General features: G+C 39.7%; 1 protein-coding gene across 3 annotated transcripts in view; it reads right to left on the bottom strand.

The window, feature by feature from the left end:
- Positions 1 to 17,432, bottom strand: part of LOC122995517 (pro-neuregulin-2, membrane-bound isoform-like) — a 53,111-nt gene extending 35,679 nt beyond the window's left edge. For all 3 annotated transcript variants that reach the window (XM_044370803.1, XM_044370802.1, XM_044370804.1), the window contains exons 1-3: positions 17,113 to 17,432; positions 4,431 to 4,596; positions 3,099 to 3,217 (exon numbers count right to left, since the gene is read on the bottom strand). In XM_044370803.1, the coding sequence (XP_044226738.1) occupies positions 3,099 to 3,217; positions 4,431 to 4,596; positions 17,113 to 17,200 (373 nt within the window). In that variant the 5' untranslated portion in view covers positions 17,201 to 17,432. The remainder of the gene's footprint in view (positions 1 to 3,098; positions 3,218 to 4,430; positions 4,597 to 17,112) is intronic.
- Between the last annotated feature and the right edge of the window lie 2,501 nt (positions 17,433 to 19,933).

Below are 19,933 nucleotides of genomic sequence, written 5' to 3'. Positions count from 1 at the left end.
TGTCTGTCTGTCTCTCTTTCCCCTATCTGTATCCTCTTCTCGCTCTCTACCGTAATGTCTTTGTCTGCTTTCTGTCATGCATTCCCTCATTTTGTCACCCCCCCCACACCCCTCCCTCCCCACCACCACTTTATCCACGCTCTCTTCTTCTTTTGCTCTCTCTGTCCATCTACATCTGCACCCCTCCCCTCGTGCTCCCTCCCTAGTAGGCACACATACACAGATAATACTGCGGCTACATGCTGCTTCGGCAACATACTGCAGCAGGCAAGCATACTCCACTGCAGCCCCTTTAACACAATAGCCATTTCTCTTATGACCTTAGGAGGAAAAGCGGTTCTTGTCCTGAATGAATTACATGTCCTCTGCAGCAACTAGCACATTTGATTCATTATTTTTTAAAATCCAACCTTTTTCATAGGCAGAGAAAGCCCATTATTGTCACAAACATTCCCTGCAAACAAAATGTGTCTTGTATACCCAACATCTGCCAATTTCAGCCTTGCATCAGTATATGATAATCCCAGCAATGTGCACTCCTTGCTGCCATTTCCTTTTATTGACATGTGTAGTTCTAGTGAAGCCTTCCCCCTGCCTATGGACATACCACCCCTGATTCGCCCTGTCTTGCCTTCTCCCCTGAAGCATGACGGAACTAGGCGTGCTGTTGTAACACAATGGGACTTTTTTATTGAACGGCGAACAAACACATTCGCACATACACAAACAAAAAACACATGGAAACAGACATCCAGTGATCATGGCACACGATAGGACCTACAGTGATGCCATTGTTTGAATATCCCTTTAAGGAGATGCCTGTGCTGACAGACAGCCACAGAAAGAACACTGTTGCGTTTACACGCACGCATTCACAAAAAATGCGCCAATGTGTATGAGATTAAAAGTAATGAGCAAAAATATACAGTCAAGTGCTTTAACATCAGGTTTGAGTATTAACGCCCTGTTTATCAAAGGTGTCTCATATTTTGCACCAGATGTCGGCATATCATGTTTTACTTGGAAAACAGTGCGTGCTGTAAGTGAAAACACTGTCTAGTGCACCATATCATTGCTCAGTCATGTTTTATCCATTGTGACTACTGTGCGACTCGGCCCACTTGCTCATTGCTTTGTAATATTATATTTTCTTTGATACTGTTGTATTACAGAACTTTTGCCTGCTAAGATCATTATATAGAGTTTCAAGGGCCACTAGTCACATGTTCATAAGCCTTCATTAAACACTCAGGCAAACAGGTGCTACCACCAGGGATCCCCCTTGACCTTTGCAGGATGTAGAGCACGACTTAACCTATTTTATATAATTGCCAATAAACATGACTGTTTCCCTGCGATTACTAATTAATTTTTCATACATGCGAGCGCTCTATGTCGAGGGCATGGAATCTTGACCCTTTAAATATTACATACTCATGAGTAAAGAGATATATATCATTACACTGGAATAAAGCCAAGTGTCATAACAAGCGTACAGTATAAGTCACACGATCTGGCTATAAAACTCAACTGAAGCTTTTTAGATGTCAGAGAATAAAAAGAGACAATGTGCAGCCCCATTTAAATACAAGATGGATGACTTTCTTTTCTGCACAATTGTTTGTTGGAAATCAAACTTGCATGTTGGAACCACTGACGATCTCTGTGTTTTCAAACACAATGGGCCCTTTCTTTATCTGAAAAGAGCTGCTACTCTAATAATGCTGCTCAGCTTAAGTCTGCCAACCATAAACAATAGCACTAAAAGGTGGCCTTGACGAATGTTAAGAGAGAAGGGGGAGTGATTATTGTGCCTGAATGTGAACACAAGGACACTGAGTGATGGCTAAACTCCGGTACCTCCCTTCTTCCTCACCAGCTACACCTCTCATGCCGGTGTGGGATGTCTACAGGAATCATCCGGCTGTCAAGGTCAGCAATGAGAACGAGAGTATCTCCTCTGTGGGGCGATATGAGGAACATTCTTCGTTATTTTCAACTCACTGATTCTTCAAAAGCAGTGAAAGTAAAGTGAATATATGACTCGGATTGCATCACTAACCCTGCTCATACGCAGCCTATATGTTGAACATACGTTTCACCTGCAATACCACAAATATGTCGTCATGCACGTTCAATTAAAAAAACAAACAAACAAACAAAAAAAACACTATCTGCACTGACTCTCTGTTCAACATCACAGCTCCTTGTCTGCACAGTATCAAAAGTCCCGAGACATTATTCAGCAGTCTTCAGATAGAGCAGCCAGGTGAACTCAATGTGCCAGCAGGAAGTTGCAGTTCCTCAAACACATCAAGCTGTTTCTGACTCATGTGTGCCAGACAACCTGCCGTATAGTTCTTTGACAGTCCAACACCAGATAACATCAAGTCCTTGCTTGAAAAGAGGCAAAAGCAAAGCTACATGAATTGTATCTGCTCTGTATGGTCCTTATATATCTCCGTTTTTTTTTTTTTTTTACACTGGCTCCATCCACTCAGACAATATACTACCCACAGCAGCCACACACACACCACCCGCACCGCTTGGAACAAACACAAACTCACCACCCCACCAAATGGAAGCAGCTGTTATCAAAACTCTTTCATCTGCTACAGTACTTTGCAAAAATTCAGCAATGCACACACACACACCACTACTGAACGAGCCTGTTAGATTCTATCACACACTCTGAAGATGTAGACAACTTTCATATTCTGTTTAGCTATGTTTTAGATTTTATACTCTATATCCTGCTGCTGCTTTTGTTGTGTGCTAGTTACGGTTGAAGCACTGTGCATCTCTAGTTTTGTGGGATTTCACATTGTCAGCAGAATGCAGTGAATGAAAAACAGAGAGTTTACACAGTACATTGCATTTAAAGTCTGTTCACCTCCAAATACAACACACTGTTCCATTGATAAATGTGCAAGAGTCACATGTGTGGACAGTTGTTCTTCATGCGTGTTACCATTGTTACATGGCTGTTTGTGATGGCTCCTTTGGATCTATCAATTGGCAAGAGAACAGTCACAACAACAACAACAAAGCCAGTGCATCTGTGTGACTTCACGTGTTGCTTAGGATTCTGTACTCACTGCTTTGGACGTTAACAGTGCCAGTGGAGTTGTCCTTTCCCAGCGGGTTCTCCACCACACATGTGTAATTCCCAGAATCCTCCAGTTTTGCTCTGCTGATCTGGACTCTGGAGTTTTTCCTGTGGGAGACAACACTCGCACAGCTGAGTCAGGGGAATCAGGGCAGGGAGGAAATAGCATGGAAACGCAACAAGTGGAAACATGGGGGACAGAGAGGCAGACAACAGGGCAAGCAGCAGCATGGCAACAACTCCCTGCTTTGATAGGGATACATAATCGCTTACTCTGGGGCCAAATTTGGAGGTGAAAAACTGCTTACAATGAGAAAAGCATAGGACCAAGTCTTACAGCTACCTAGCATATTATTAAAGGGATTCTTGGTTTCATAGCTACACCCTATGTCAATATCCTTACATCAGTGGGAGGGTTTACTTCCATACAGTCTTCTTAAGCTCTTTTTTGCTGTTATGTATTTTCTCCTCAAAAGTGAACATGTGTAACTTTCGCTCAACAGCAGCCACTGTGGCCACAAGGGGTGATTACAGGAGAAAAGCAGGGTGAATTTCTCTACATTTGTTTTACATTTTTCTCTATAAGTTTTTCTTTTAAATTTTTCAGAGATTCTCTTGACTCAGTTGCTTTAATTTCATCATTATTAGCCAACTTGACCTGAGAGAGAGTGGAAAAGGACCATGCATTATTTAGAGAGCTGGATACAGCCCTGCCAGTTAGCCTTGCTGCCATTTTGCCTCAGTGGTGAACTGCGGTACTGCAAAAAAAAAAAAAAAAAAAAATCTCCTGTGGCCCATTCTCCCCATGGAAAACCGTTATAAGAGGACCAGGAAGTGAGAAGACTTTTTTGGCTTATGTGCTAGATGATCAATTTTGTCTTCGGTTTTCTTAATACATGGAATGGGACCAGAAGTAGGAAACAACTATTGTTTGAGGTATTGTGCATGTACTGTATGTCTTATTTTACTCTTTTGATTAAATAACCGAAATGTTTATCTGCAATATGCGAAAATGTAGTGTAGCAGTAGCAAAAGTGAAGTGAGCAAACTAACTCTGTAAAGTCAGTTATACACACAACAATATGTAGCTAAAGTTAGCAGGTATTAGCCACTGATTGTACTTCTTTAAGCAAAACTTGACTAGATTTTGTATAAATCATTATATATCAATGTAATAAGCTATTATAATCCTAAATATAAAATAATTGTTGTAATTTCTACTATATTGATATTAATTTCTAAATTAGGAGTACCTACATATTTCTCTTCTCATCTTACATTGTTTGTGTAGGTTCACAGGACATGGCTGATTTGTACTCACGTGCCGCTCTTTATTCTGACTTTTTTGCTTTTCTTCAGCTCGTTGCCATCTTTGAACCATCTGTAGGTCGGGACAGGGCTCCCCGTGGCCTCACACTTAACTGTGAACTTGCTTCCCTCGTCCACTATTAATGGATTCTTCATCGGTTTTAACTTTGGAGCCGAAGCTAGAAAACAGAGAAAGAGAAAAACTGCTTGTTATTAACAAGTACAGACAGAAACTTGATCACAGTTTAGTTTGCACAGTTCATGTATAATAGCATGTTGGGTGTTTTAGGAGATACAGCAGGACAAAGAAGGACAGACAGACAGCAATGGAGCCAGTCATCCCTCTATGGACTGAGCCAACAATTCTCTAATGTGACCACCAGATGTTGTCACCAGATTATCAACTTTGCCTCAGACTAATAAACAGGCTGAATTTCACTCTGGCTTTGCTGCTATAAAAACACCTGAGGCAATATTTAGCAAACATCCACAAGCTGATGAAGAAAATCTGTTCACAAATGCAACCCGACTGCAACACAAACGCTATGTGTGTGCAACCGCAAACCCATGCGCAATTAAAAGCAACTCCTAAACAAGAAAATATTTTGACACTATGATAAGACGTTTGTTGTGATGACAGTATATCAAAAAGAAAGCGCTCTTTTATCTGTTACAGTACTGTGCTAACCTGCAAACCCTGTTCAAGTCTATTGCAAATCCTGGAGATTTTGACACTTTTTACAATTTTTGTGTAATGTTGAGCTGTGTTGCTATAGTCATGACTGGTGATGGAATTGTGTCATTGTGTATCTGTAGTCTTCTACCCTGTAAGCAGACTGCAGTAAGTGTGTGACTTTCAAACAGTGTTCCAACTAAATGTTTTAATGTTTACTATACGTGAAGAAACTTCGGCGTGAAATGTTCCATAATTTCTTGCAACTTTTTTTTCTTATTCAATGTGAAAAATGATCTGTGTCCAAACGCACACATACATGCACACACAACAAACACTCACACAAACCTTCCAGCTGACAGCTGCACACATGTTTAGGAGAAGACTCATCTAGGGCGGAGCACGAGAGCAGGGGTGAACAAGGGTCAACCAGGGGCTGGCCAAGATGCCCCCCTCTCACTCACGCTCTCTCTCTCTCTCTCTCTCTCTCTCTCTCTCTCTCTCCCTTTCACTTACACAAAAACACCCCCTCCCTTCCTCCATGTGTAACATTTACAATTTCATGTATACATTGAACTGAGTAGTCCTCCAAATTACAGCTGTTTGCTGTGCATCACCTCTAAAGGATGACAGCAGAATGAAGACAAACAAAGCATGACAAGCAAAATGAGGTATACATAGGTAATGACTTCAATTAAACATAGAAATAGAGGTGCACCAAATTTATCCCCCGTTGTCCTCTTTTTTGAGAGACTGTCCTACTTCACTGACCTGGTAAAGGCGACATGTCTGCACAGAAAGAAAAACCTTAATGATGCTGCATTTTTCATGTTCTTTGTGGATTTAAGCAGACAGTTGTGATGAATTTGGGGCACAGTTACAGGTTTGCATCAAAAACAGCATTTTGACACTTCAAATTTACCATTGCAACTTCCAATGTGATATACATCTACAACTTACAAAGTTCAGGTAAGAATGTTTGGCCATAAATTGTGCTCATCAAACCCCACCCTCCCATAGCTGATGACTGAAGACTGTAAATATTACCAAGTTCACCTCTCTCAACCCCCACCTGTTGCTAATGCACTCCAGCACTGTATTACATACGATACATATTATATCTGTAATGTAAAATCTTCATACTACTATGTATCAATGTTGTAATAAGTGCCTTGTTCATTGCGCTGTTATACTGCTCTGTTACAGTTTACCTGCCATGCATAAGTGCCTTTTATGTATTATACAGTATAGAGATAGAGGACACTACTCCTATGCCCATATGTCTCTGTATTGTTTTTAACTATCTAACTTGTTGTATAATACATTTTTATTATCTCGTTTTCATCTTATTATCTTATTTTTTACCTTGTTTTCTATTGCTGCTGGTCTCTGAGAGTTACCAAAGAGAGTTACCAAATTTTGTTGTACGCCTACAATGACAAATAGCGTCTTATGTTTTATCTATAAAAAATAATTTAAAAACATATAAGTTAGCTATTGTGAAAATGTCACTGTCATAATTTCTGCAATTTGAAGGAGGTATTCAAAACAGTGTTCACAGTATTCACATGCAACCAATCCGGTAGATGTGGATATTAAAGCTCTCTGTTGGTTGGTTGTGAGTATGTTAGTCTGCTGTGCTACCTCTGGTCACTTTGCTCTAATACTCATGACAGGAGCCAGAGGTCACATATCATCAGGTCCAGCCATTTGAGCTCTCTGGAAATGATTTCTCAGGTACACACCCTTGTATCTTTTCATTGTTTCACTTAAAGGGCGATGCCCCTCATTGTTGATGTTGTCTAGATTACTTCTGAAATATGTGCTGTTATGTGTTAGCTTAATTCATACAGTGATATTAGAGCGATCATTGAAAGAGCTGAAGACCTCTGACGTTTACTGACATTTTTTGCCCACTTAAGTAATGGTGGTAATTGCTTAAATCCAAAAGTTGAGTAACATTAATTTGCCCAGTTAAAGAGCACCAATCACCGTTAAAAGTAGGTTTGATTATTCTAGGGTACTGCACAACACATATACTAAGGGAGGTGTGTGTCTGATGTACATTTGATTTCCATTGGAATCACAGATAGTGAAATGTCACATTTAAAATAGACCACATGCAACACAGATCAATGGAAAAGCCTGTATTTTTAGTTCAATAGCAGCTATTTGTTACTAAAATTACTCTGCCGCTGGTTAGACAGTGGACTTTTATCTGTGAACAGCTTCCTGTTGGAAAATGTGACTGATGATATTCATGGAATTTGGAAAATAAAGACAAAGATTCTGAAATGAGGCAGATGTGCCTTTGTACTGTGGTACTTAGTAACCTTAATGAGTTTTTTCTCAAGATGGATCTTTGTGCTGCGATTTCTCGAGCAGTTTGTTCAAGATTTTACTGTCCCAAAAGGGTTTGGGACAATAAAACCCTCATTTATACAGCAAAGCATAAATGTGGTTTTGCTGAAAGTCATAAAATTATACAGGCTGAATTGTATATCGCCATTTAAAATCAACTCTGCAAGCGGTATGGGTTTATCAGTTGCCTCCAGCAAGAGCATGCACTGAACATGAGACTCTTGATGCTCCAGGTGTTCTTCATTAAACATCTTCTGTAATCTAACAAATGTAATGTATTGTATGGGACATGAGGTTTTTAAAAAAAACAGGCTGCATAATGACCTACAGTCCACTGATCTCCCTAATTTTCACATTACGCTGGCTAATGGAAAATTACCAAACATTGTATCCGTTAGTAGTAATGGACAGGAGTTTATTTGCGCAAATGTTCTTGTTCAACTTAACACAATGTTTTGTAACAACATGGTTTGTTCATGAATACCATAAGATATGTTTGATAAACAGCTTTATCACATTTTCATGAATTGTGCTTTAGTTACAAATATAATTTAGCAGGAAAACTTTTATTTGAATCCAATCCATCACTTGGCTGTCAACTTCCATCTTCAATGACAACATTTAAAGAACAGAACTTTCAAAACCCTGCATGAAGATTGTATCTATGCATGTACCATGTTTTAATCAGAGGTCAGTTTAGATGGAGAAAGTGAAATGTGGTTTACTGTATATACTTATCAAAGTCCATGGTCCCAAGCCTGTATAATTGAACTACTGTACATGATTTCCATACACACTCCACTCTGCCAGACTCAGCCCAGCACACCGCCCGAGGAAAGCCTTGTCAGTCAGAGAACAGCAGGAATGAGGTTGCACCATAAAGAAAAATGTTTAGTACTTCGCCTGGACACAGGTCTGTCCTTGCCAAGCAAATTAAACGAGCTTTGTCCTTGCCTGGAAGATTTACAGAAACACAGGACTGCACTTCTCATCAACCCAGTAAGCCAGATGTGTTGAGGGTCCGCTCTGTCTACAGGATACAGTTATAATGAAGACACAGGAGTCCATCAGACACTCTAGCTTCAAAACACAGATGTTTAACATCATTTTCCGTAGAGATTAGTCTTCATGTCAATGTTAAATACTGTCTCTTTTATCTGCATTGCACAAAATAAATTATCAAAACAAATGCCTCTAAACCTTCCAGAAATCATAAGAGACACTACTCTGACAGCGTGGTTAGTGATATACGGTAGTTATTCATCTTTGAAATGACAGATGTGAAAAACAGAGCATCATACAGTAGATAGTTTGACTGACATGACGTACAAGGTCAACTGTACTTGACATGAATCATGTTCATTTTAATTGTGATTAATGTTTTTTTTTTATATAATTGGAAATGAAATAATTTCTTGGACACTAACAGTTGTCTCATTTTCCATTACACCAGTGGAAAAAGTGTCAGACAGAAATGATAAACCCTTGCCTCAACAACAGCCTGATTCTCTCTTTTTGAAGCGGAGGGGCAGCTGCAGACATGGACTATAAAAACCAAATTTGAGAATAGAAGCCTATCCGCCGTGTCAACAGCTCATGCCTTGGGTAACAGTTGGAAAACTCGGCCCAGAAAGAGGTTCAACAACAAAGTCACTTGATGAATTAACAATGCATTGCTCATATTGAGTTAACATTTCTGTTTTACTTCCAGGAGCTTAGAAAAGGAATCTGAGGCATGCCTTTGTATTTTCCCTCCTAGACAAAGTATCCCTGATTACTCTGGTGTTATGTCACTTCACTGCACGTTGTCAAAAGACAAATTACATGGTGAGACAGCTAGAGAAATGGGTTTTGCATGTGGGAATGGTCTTTAGACACTGCACACTAGTCACTGTAACACAACATCTGTTCAAAGAGATCATTTCAACAGCCTCCCACCACAACCAATGTACTTTCACCAAATAATTAGCTGTTGCATTGTTTATATATGACTCAAAACCCTCTACTTCTCTCTCACTAAACTCTACAGAAATGCTACTAATGTGTTACTTTTCCTGATTTGGTCAATCCTTATCTTTTTACCCAGACATCCAGACAAATTTAATTTTATAGAACTTTTCTTTCATTGAAACTAAGGAAAACAGATTTTTCTGTAGTAGAATTTCACAGAAATTCCAATCTTTTCTGGATTATATGTGGTTGCACAGTGAAGAGTATAACCTGCAACCTTTTGCCACTTCTTCAAAAGTTTGAATTGTGTAGGCTTGCAAAAAGATCAACAAAACTCCATGTCATTTGCAATAAAAGTTCAAAGGACACTGAAGTGAAGTGGAATTTAAACAATTACTGTTTCCAAATAGAGCTGATTGCCAATCCCTCAGGAACCAATGAACACGGCAGAAAAGCCAAAAAGCCATCATAAATGCCACTTCTGTGGGTGAATTAGGCAAAAACATTCATATTTTCTTACAAGCAGAACTGGACTCCATTGACAGTTTGATGACATGAATACTGGAGCCAAATATTTTATCAGCCACGGTCAACATGATTGTCTCCGTCACTACCACAGAAAAGGTTTTCCTCCACAGTGAGGACATTTTTCTTATTGACTGAGCAATCCAGTTCTTCAATGTCAACTGGAGTACTTCTCTAGATGTCTGCAGTTCTGTATCAAAAATGGACACACAGCACACAACATACTGCATTAGGGCATGCTGCCAACTAACACAGTGACTTAATTTTGTGATAGAATATAGAGATTTTATATAATATTTATGGCCATATAGTTTTGCCCGACTTTCAGATCAACCATATTTCAAACTGGTTGTTTTAACAACAGTTAAAACTATGGTGTAAATTAGTGTCAGTCATTGTTTTGTACATGAAATAATGGTTGGTATAACTGGATGACAACAAGTTACTGTAATTTACAAAGTGTGAACATCTTTGCGCTCAAGCAGCTCTTACCATGTCCTTGAGTGCTAAAATCACCAACATGGAAAGCCAAAACTGAGTCCAGAGTCATCTCCTCACACTTTACCAGGTGTTTAACCGAGGTCTGCTTCAATTGCCTTTACAAAATCTAGAGAACGATTTTGTGGCTTCAACGTTTCTTTGCTCTTTTGCAATAGTGGTTACAGTAACTTTTTATTAAGTAGAGTTCATTACTGTTATTTAACTGGTACTTACTTTATACTTATTATTTATCTAATTATCAAATGATTTCCCTTTCAATAGTAGTCTTGTGTAAATCTGTAAAAGTAACATGACCATTTTCTACCCTAGTTATGCTACAAAAGGTCTTCATTTAAATCCACAGCATTCACCCACTTCTTAGTAAATGAGCTTTATGTTCAGGTAGTTTTCATAGTATTTTTGAACACTTTAGTCACCACTGTGTTCAATGTCCCAACTGTGCTACAAAAAGCCACATGCAAATACTGAATAAGAATAATTTCCTTGATATTTGCCTGGCAGCCACCAGATGTACAAAAGAAAAGTATGTTACACAAGTGGCCAATTTCGGTAAAACCTTTAGAACTAAAAGTTTGTTCCACTAAGCATTATTTTTACATTTACAGTTAATGAAATGACTTCATGTAATGTGAAAGGGCCGTTAGTACAGTTAGTTCAACTGCTCTTGGCTGTTCGTTTGGGTTCGCCCTTCACCACGGTTGGGTCCTTTTGGCTCTCATTGACTCCTTCTCTTTCGTGTGTCATTTAAAATCGCATTAAATGGCCATTGTAGGTTGAATAATTAGCTATGTTTTATGTTGTGACAACATTGTGATTAAGGTCTGGTTAGGTTTAGGCACAAAACCACTTGGTTAGGGTAAGGAGAAGGTCATGGTTTGAGTTAAAAGACCCAGTTTTGTCGCTAGAAAAACAGCTGCAAATGTCCCTACGTCTAACGAAAAATACCCAGTTTTGCCGGTTGAAACAGGAAGCAAGCAGTGGTCTCGCACAGTGGTCCCTGCAACCAACCTTCTACCCAACCACCCAACCTGCCTCTTCCTAACATGAAAGTCAACTCATATAGATGTCATCTGAATGACGTCACTTTCCCTGTGATACATATTATAGAAATGTTGAAACATATTGAAACATAGAGATTCAATGTATGCGTGGTTTGCAGAAATGTACAATGCCAACATTTTATTCTGGCAAATGGGCTGACACCTAGCAAGCCAAAAAGATGTTTCTCATGATTTGGTAGCTCAAACAAGGGAAAATAAGAGTAAATACTGTATTGCACCTCAACAGGTGGGGAGAGAAAGGAGACCAATGGGATGTCTGTGTTACTGCTGATGTATTGTTTCTGCTTGAGGTGTTACACCCTTTCAGATGGACACCGTAATTCGAATTCAGTGTACTTCTCCCAATCTGGGCAACTGACACTGGTCGTCAGCCATTCATATTATGGATGGAAATTTTGCTTTAATATCACTTATGTTATTTATGTACTATCCAACTAATTTACAAAGAGAGAAACATAAACAGAGAGGCACAAGAGAAAGATAGATGAATGGCGAAATCATACACAAGTGGCCAAACGACAGACATCAAATGTTATATTTGATTTAATTTCTTGCAAGGGATGTCAGTTTGTTTTCTGTTGATGTAGTAAAGTAATAAAACATGATACCAAGAAGGGAGCTTGTATAGTAGTTGCCAAACATTGTAACAGTATGGCAGCCTAAAGTGAAACATACACTTACAACATAAAAACCAGCTATTTTAAAAGTTCAATCTTCGGATTGCTTTCAACTTAATTATTTAAATATGAATTATATTTCTTTGAGAACTAGCCTTCAGAAGACTTATTTTTGATTTGTGGTTTCAATTAGCCATGTTTTGAGACCATCAGTGCACTTTTACACAATATATAGGGTTTCTCTATGCATAGATTAATAGGTGTTTTATAGGCACTCTAACACTGTATTTACAGGTCAGATGAATGAAGAGTGAGACAGCTTTAGCTGGCTTTCTGATTTGTTTTCCAGTTCCCAGTTGCTGTTTGTATCAGCAAACCAAAAAGCTACTTTGTAAGAGCAATTATATGAAGGAAGATCACAGCTGAATTCGAAGCTGAGGTTGTCTGAGGCTTCAACACCTCCTCCTCTGACTACTGAATTCTATTAAACATTTTGTTGCTGAATTATTTAAGTAGCTCTATTTCAATTATAAAGGTGTGGTAGGTGTTAGAACATGATAAAAAGCATCTGGCACAAAATGAAGGAGCCTACTTTTCACTTCCGTAACTAATTATTATCAGACTCACTATGCACGTAAACCCAGCCACAGACAGAAACTTGTTGTGATTTGTCTTGACATAAGATAAGATGGATGGTAGAGTTGTACGAATTATAATATCATCACCAGCAAAAACATATTTATGTAGGTCAAGCAGGCTGTACAAGGATTTCTACTACTTGAAAAAATGGAGACGTGCATCTATGCTGCATTGTACTGATGACAGATTTGATGAAATGCCTGTAGCTTTTTGCACTCCCTCTCTTATTCATAAAAAAGACAACCAAGTTGCACAGTTTTTCCCTCCCTCAGGTATCTTTTCTTTGCAATAAGGACTAATATTTTAGCACAAATACCTTTGTTAGCATCTGTACAAGTTATGCAACATTTTTTAAAGAGTGTCAACTTTCAGCCACAATGCACATGGCTTTCAAAAAAGAAACCTGTAAGGAAATCACTATGTAACATTGCAGCAGCAGTATGCCCTAAATCAACTTTTTGGTGTGGTCCAAATGCTAAAGACGTCATAGCCCTTGAAAGGGCAATTATAGCTGAGAAATACCTGCTGTGAGGTAATCGCCATAAATAAATGTGGAAAAGTTAATTCTCAGGTGAGGAACACAAGACAATACTGTCTTGTTCCTCTCATGTTGGAGACGGCTGACTGACATGCAAGCATACACTGTCTCAACAGAGCGCTCATGGGCTAGATTACATACAATTATATCTTGACACACCTCACACCAAGCACGTGGATGCACATGCATGCACATGCAGTACAGTATATAACATATTATCCACAATGCAGCATGTTGGTGCATCTATGAAAAAAAGTTGAGCTGAAGCAACAGCTTTAAAAAAAAGTTTTAGAACATTGCGCAATACCGTTCAATAACAGTCATAAAGCACACAAGAAAACTTTAAGAAAAAGAGAAAAAAATGATTAATGAGTCCCTATACAGCTCGACCAGCTGCAATGAAAAATCCGCTAACTCATGTCTAGTGAAGCTCTGAGACCACCTTGGACCTGCAGCAAACTGTTACAGTGCTAACAAGGCGTTTCAGCCACTTAAACTCAAATCTATCCTGACGATATTTTATGCCCCTTTACCTAGACCTTCACATGCCTAAATTTAACTGCCTGGTAACATTTTTGAGTGACAAACAGTAGAATTGTCAATTGGGGCGGCTGTGGCTCAGGAGGTAGAGCAGGTCGTCCACTAATCGGAAGATCGGCAGTTCGATTCCCGGCTCCTCCAGTCTGCATGTCAAAGTGTCCTTGGGCAAGATACTGAACCAAAAGTGTATGTGTGAATGGTTAGTTCCCTCTGATGGGCAGGTTGGGACCTTGCAGGGTAGTCCCTGTACCCATTCAGCGTATGAATATGTGTGAATGGTTGACACTTTGAGTGGTCAGAAGACTAGAAAGGAGCTATACAAGTACAGTCCATTTACCATTTGTCACCACTCAGACATACAATAAAAGAGATGCTAATCTACATTTATCTGAGCGCTTTTCACAAAATTTTGTGAGACTGATTTGTTTACTTTGCACACCAGTGAAGCAAGTTAGCTAGCTAAATAATCTTGATCATGATTATCTTTCAATCTAAGCACAGACAACAGAGGTAGTATACAGGAAGCTAACGTACTATTCTGACTTTGTATAAATTTCGACTCTTTTAAAGCCTCTGTAAATTTGGCTTGAAATAGCAAAGATGCAGTGAAAATAGAAAACCTAGTTCAAAAACAGCTCATTTTGCTGTTTAGACCATTTCTCAAGACTGTGTAGATGTGGCACATCACGTTTTGATTGACTACCGCACCGGCTACGGGGGGCTGGCTAACTACAGTAGCTAACGACTGGGTTTCCATGGTGTGGAGCCACGCTTCTAACTCACTGAGCCTTGCCACAACACGGTAAATATACTACATTTATTATAAATACCATTATCACTAAAGGAGGCAGGGGATTAGTTAAACATAAGACACACTGAGCAAGAGAGAGCATTAGAGCAAGAGAGAGAGCGGGAAGTCATCGCTTACTGCTGAGCTTAAGTAATTAGCAGATCTGAAAAACGCGTGAACAACTGTGTGATTAGCAAGAAAGTCACTAAAAGAAGGAACAAGCTAAGAGTACTGGAGCAGAACTAGTATACGTTTAAATGTACAGCGGGTAATTAGCCACAGTAATGAAGATTATAGCAAGATTAACTGGGCTGAGATGCAGAAATGCTACCGATGAAACAGAAACTCTGCCGGCAACCGGAAATAAGACGTAATATGCTTACCACAGCACGTCACGTTGTTTATGATTGGTTCACGGAATTAATTGCGTAATTCTCATAATAAATGTCCAAGCATAACCACACCCAATTCAAACCCAATATCAGGAAGGTTTACAAAAGCTTAAATGACAATATTTTGAATTTGGATTGAAACTAATTTCTAATATTTTGTAGATGCTTACTATTTTGTACATAAGACCCTAAATTACATAGTTAGAGGGATTGTGGATTTCAGTGGCTGTAGTACATTTTCTTATTTTTACAGACATCATGTCACAGTCACACTTCTGGTTGTGCACACTTTTTCAGATTTGTTGTGCTGTAAAACTGCCAAATGATAACTTCTTTTGAACAGATTGTTGTTACTCATAGGTAATTACAAGCTGGCATCATTTATTACAGAGCCAGATCAGACTAAAGTAAAGTCATCTCTAAAAGTGCTATTTGATACCTTTCTTTTTATCTTGGATGACCCAATTTGGACCAACAACACACCTGATGCGGTGCATGAATAGGTTACCATTAGTGTTGACACACCAAGCATCACCCATGAGCATGTCTTCATTTTGACCTACTTTGAAAGCTCCATTTAACAATGGGAAACCAGATAGTTTCACACAGGTTACCCATTTACCCACTTTTGTGATAAATCAATAATAGAACTCATTTTAAGGAAAATGATGATTCAAGATCTGATTATCATGCTCTGGATACATTTTTAACCAACATGAGATGTATATCAATGAGCAACCACACTGACAGTTACAATGTTAAATATATAGAGATAAAATAAAAAAAAAATAGACATATATAGTTTATTTTCATTTGTTTCATTTTGTGAAAAGCAGAGAACATAAAACAGAACATACACACAGACGCGCGTTTTCTCTGTTTGTACAGCAGCTGTGCTTGTTGATTCACAAAGATGCCAAAAAGTATTCTGCAAGCACTCTTTGTCCAGCGTATTGTTTATCTTAACGTGTTTATAGATCACAATCAAACTTGGAATTAATAATTAATTCCTATATTAAACAATAATAAAACAAGTAAATTAACAACAGATGCTACAAACAACTTCAGTAGCATATTTAAGATTAAAAAAGTGCAATTTTAATACTTAGGAGGCCTACAAAAAAAAAAAAAAAAATCACATTACTTAAAAATGTTAAAGCCAGTCTTGAGGGTTATCTATAGGAAACTGACAGGAGTGACAGTAGCAGGTACAAAATGGCTACCAACATGTAAAGATGCTGTCAATAATTCAATATTTGATTAAAACAAGAATGGCACATAGTAAACAGTCAGAATCATAGTATTGTCCTTAAAGTGTCACTGAAACGGGGGTTGGGCTTCCCCATGACCTGAGGTCAAACTACAGTGACATGCTGCAGCTTGTAGGAACCACCACTGAGCAAGCATATTGCTACGTTTGTGACTCCGAAACACAAGCAGCTCCCATGATATCCCTAAGTCAAAGTAGCATCCAGTGAAAGTACAGACTTTCATGTTAGGTGACTCACCACAGACTCGGAATTAAGATAAGCATTGAAAGTCCCCAAGCGACTCTTAAATTATTAACCCTGTCAAAGAGTGCGTAATGAAATATTATATTGCGCTACACAAACAACACTTTTATGATAAAAGAAGCAAAAAGGCTGATTTTTTGTTTTAAAACACTGTGATAATGTGGGACAGTATGTGTGAAAACGTGATCAAATGTGATGAATTAACAAAAACCTTTAAAGCACAGCTATAACCAGCCATCGCTTTTCAGAGAGCTCATAATACAACTGTGCTTTGGCTCTATGACGTCCAGAGCTTGTTTTAAATGTTTTTGTTGATTTTCTACGCATGTCATATTACCATTGTGCTGCCAAAACCAGATGTGCCTCTACACGCTGTCCACATTAGGAGACCAATCCATGTGACAACCTGGCGGCAAGCTTTGACAAGCCAAAGGGATACTTTGATCCACACTTCCGTAATACAGTAACACAAACTTAATCTCACTTTTTCTCTCCAAGTCTGTCTCTCTCTGTCTCTCTCACACACACATAAATATTTATATATGTATATATACATAAAATGTTACACAGATATCACCATTAATTTCCCTTTACCTGTAGCGGGATCGCTCTCTTTCTCCTTTTGTCCTCTCTTACCCCCCTTCCTTTTCCCTTTCTTTTCTTTCTTCTTGTTCTCCGTCATGCTGTCAGAAGAAAAGTAAATCCTCTCAGGAAAAGACACCGAAAAAAAAAAAAACAGGTAGTCCTATTGGGAACGTGTGGCAAGTGGGCACCACCAAACTCTGAGCCTGTTAGAGCGTCTCTCCTCCTATATACACTCACACCAATCAAGTACAGCAAGGAACCACCTACTCACAGCAGGGCAGAGAGAGGGGGAGAGAGAGAGAGAGAGAGAGAGAGAGAAAGGGAGAGGGAGGGAGGGAGCAGGGAGAAAAATAAGGAGAGAAAGGTACTGCTCAAGAAACTAAGAGGGGAGAAGTGAGAGAATACAGAAGGAGGGAGGGAAGAAAGAGGGAGGGAGGGAGCAGGGAAGGCATTTCCCATTGCTTTAAGGCAATCAACTGTTCCCTTACTGGATCTATCAGATAAGCAGTGGCTCTTCCAGTCCCTGCAGCCATAACCACAGTCCCATGTAGTCCACACAAAAATCTCAAGTTGGCCCAGTCAAGCTCCATGGCCCCCCGCTTGAAGCCAACTCTGTTTCCCCTACCCCCAGAGCATCTTCTCCTTTGTAATGACCCATGCAAAAGTGGAGCGAGTAACCAGTTAAGTTGTCCCCTCTGCACTGCTGACCCCACCCAGATAATTCTGGCGGAGACCTGCCTTTGCCAGGTTGATGTCGGGGTCCCAACGTACTTCACATCTGGTTCGGATTTGCCGAGCACAGATTCTGTAGATACGTGTAAGAGAAAACGGTGTGTGAGGTGCTGGATGTCAGATCACAATCTGTGACAGACTGCTCCTTACAAAATTACTCAAAATCATCTCTGGCTTCCAGGGCTGCTCCCCTTCCTCACCTCTCTTGTCTGTCAGTCCCCCTCTTAGTACTACAGGCAAGTTCCAGCATGTCTGTGGATGTATCTCTCTCTCTCCCTGTCGCTGTTAGCCAGGTGTCGCCGATATCCATGCAGCAAAAAAAAGGATTTAGAACCATAAAAAAATCTTTTATCTTATAAAAAAACAGTTTAATGCAAGTGATACAAGACTCTAGTGTTCTGCAAATGCATTTTTATTTCTGTAAGGTGAGTGAGTATACCTTTGGTAGTATTCAGGCAAAGCATAGAGGAAAGTAGGGCAGGGGAAACTCATGAGATAAAGGTAGGACATGACTGAGTTGAAGGCCAGCAGGGGCACACGTCTGGCTCCAGAAGTGGCAGAATAATAATAATAAAAAAAATCTGAGCATGGAACTTTCTTAAAGTGACAACTCTTTCCCTTACTTTAACAGCAAGAACGTATTTTACTCACAATATCTTAACTTCAGAAAAGCTTATTTGTTTATTTTCATTTCTTCATGTAGCCCAACCTACATGATGATCTCAGTCTTATTTTTTCTGATTTCATGCTGACTGAACTTCACTGTCCTACTAAGTGGCAGGTAACCAAAATACGTTGAAACAACAAAAGAGTGACTCTCAATGAAACTCGTGCAATGGGAGTAAAAAAAAAACTGTAGATGAGTCATGAGCGGGGCCCTCCCGTGGTTTGTCTCGGTCCAGCCCTCAGAGGATTCATGACGTTTCTATGGAAGAGGCGGCAACAGCATGGACTGGAAGGGGCAGCGGAAGGGTCATGTCTTGACAGGTCAGCACACTCAACAGCATGAGCCTCAAATGTGGGCAAGAAGACTGAAGAGGTCAAATTTAGTTCAGGGTTTGACATGCCAATCAGGTCCAATATAGTGCTTCTCCTGCTTCAAAAAATAATTGCTCTTTCCTCTCTCCTCTCCTTTCCTCTCCTTTCCTCTCCTCTCCTCTCCTCTCATCCCAGTGGTCGTTCTTGATGATCTAATCTGTCAGCAGAGGTAACTGAGTACTGGCAGGGACTACAGTGTGTCAGAGAGCTGCCCCTGCCGCCCTATCTCCCCCCAATCTCAACACTCACTTCCTCCTCCACTACTCAACAAGATGAGGCTCGTTCTAGGCCTGTGAGTCTGTGGGTGGGCATGCAGTTTATGTATGTGTCAGAAATGTGAGTATTTGTGACGTCAGGACGAAAAGGAGTGAGACTTTCAGAATGATGGGCTCTAGATCTGGAATACGATTTGGCTGTGTGTGTGCCTCACTCAACATCTCTCAACCTGCTCCTCCATGATCCCAGGATTATCTTAAAGCCGATCCACACAAGATGTAAATTAGTGAAATGTAACATTTGCTGACACGAGTTATGAGGGTGTACTGTAGCTGTAGGAGCATTGGGAGCACATTAACCTTCGGGGTGGTGTGAACTTTAAAATGCAGTCATCCTCTGCAACTTTTTGCTTGAACTTGCTGAACTGCTGCTGAACTGGAAAGAAATGCGAAGATTTTGCTGCATATAGCATAGATGCAAAAATGTATGACTACACGCCACTTGCGCCATTACAAAAAACATGGACGTGCAAAAAAAAATGCATGAAGAAAAGGGAAAAGGGAGGGAGTTGTAGCACACTACAAACTGAGAATCAGCTGAGAAAATTGGGTTATATTTTTGTCCACAAGATTTGAGCCCTGAACAAGGTTGCATTAGTGGAGTACAACGAGATTCTGAAATGAACTCCATTTTTCACACCCAGTCACAAATATGGTCACGGACATGTGCATCTAAATCTCTTTCTCTTTTTTCTACTACTCGAAAGCATCTGCTGTTTTTCAACAGCCGTGGGCTGTCCTTGGATCAGGGTCTGGAGGTGGAGGGGCACAGTGGGCCAGTGTGG

This window comes from Thunnus albacares, chromosome 13, assembly GCF_914725855.1.
Source record: "Thunnus albacares chromosome 13, fThuAlb1.1, whole genome shotgun sequence".
NCBI lineage: Eukaryota > Metazoa > Chordata > Actinopteri > Scombriformes > Scombridae > Thunnus > Thunnus albacares.
This window is presented reverse-complemented; position numbering and strand designations above follow the sequence as displayed.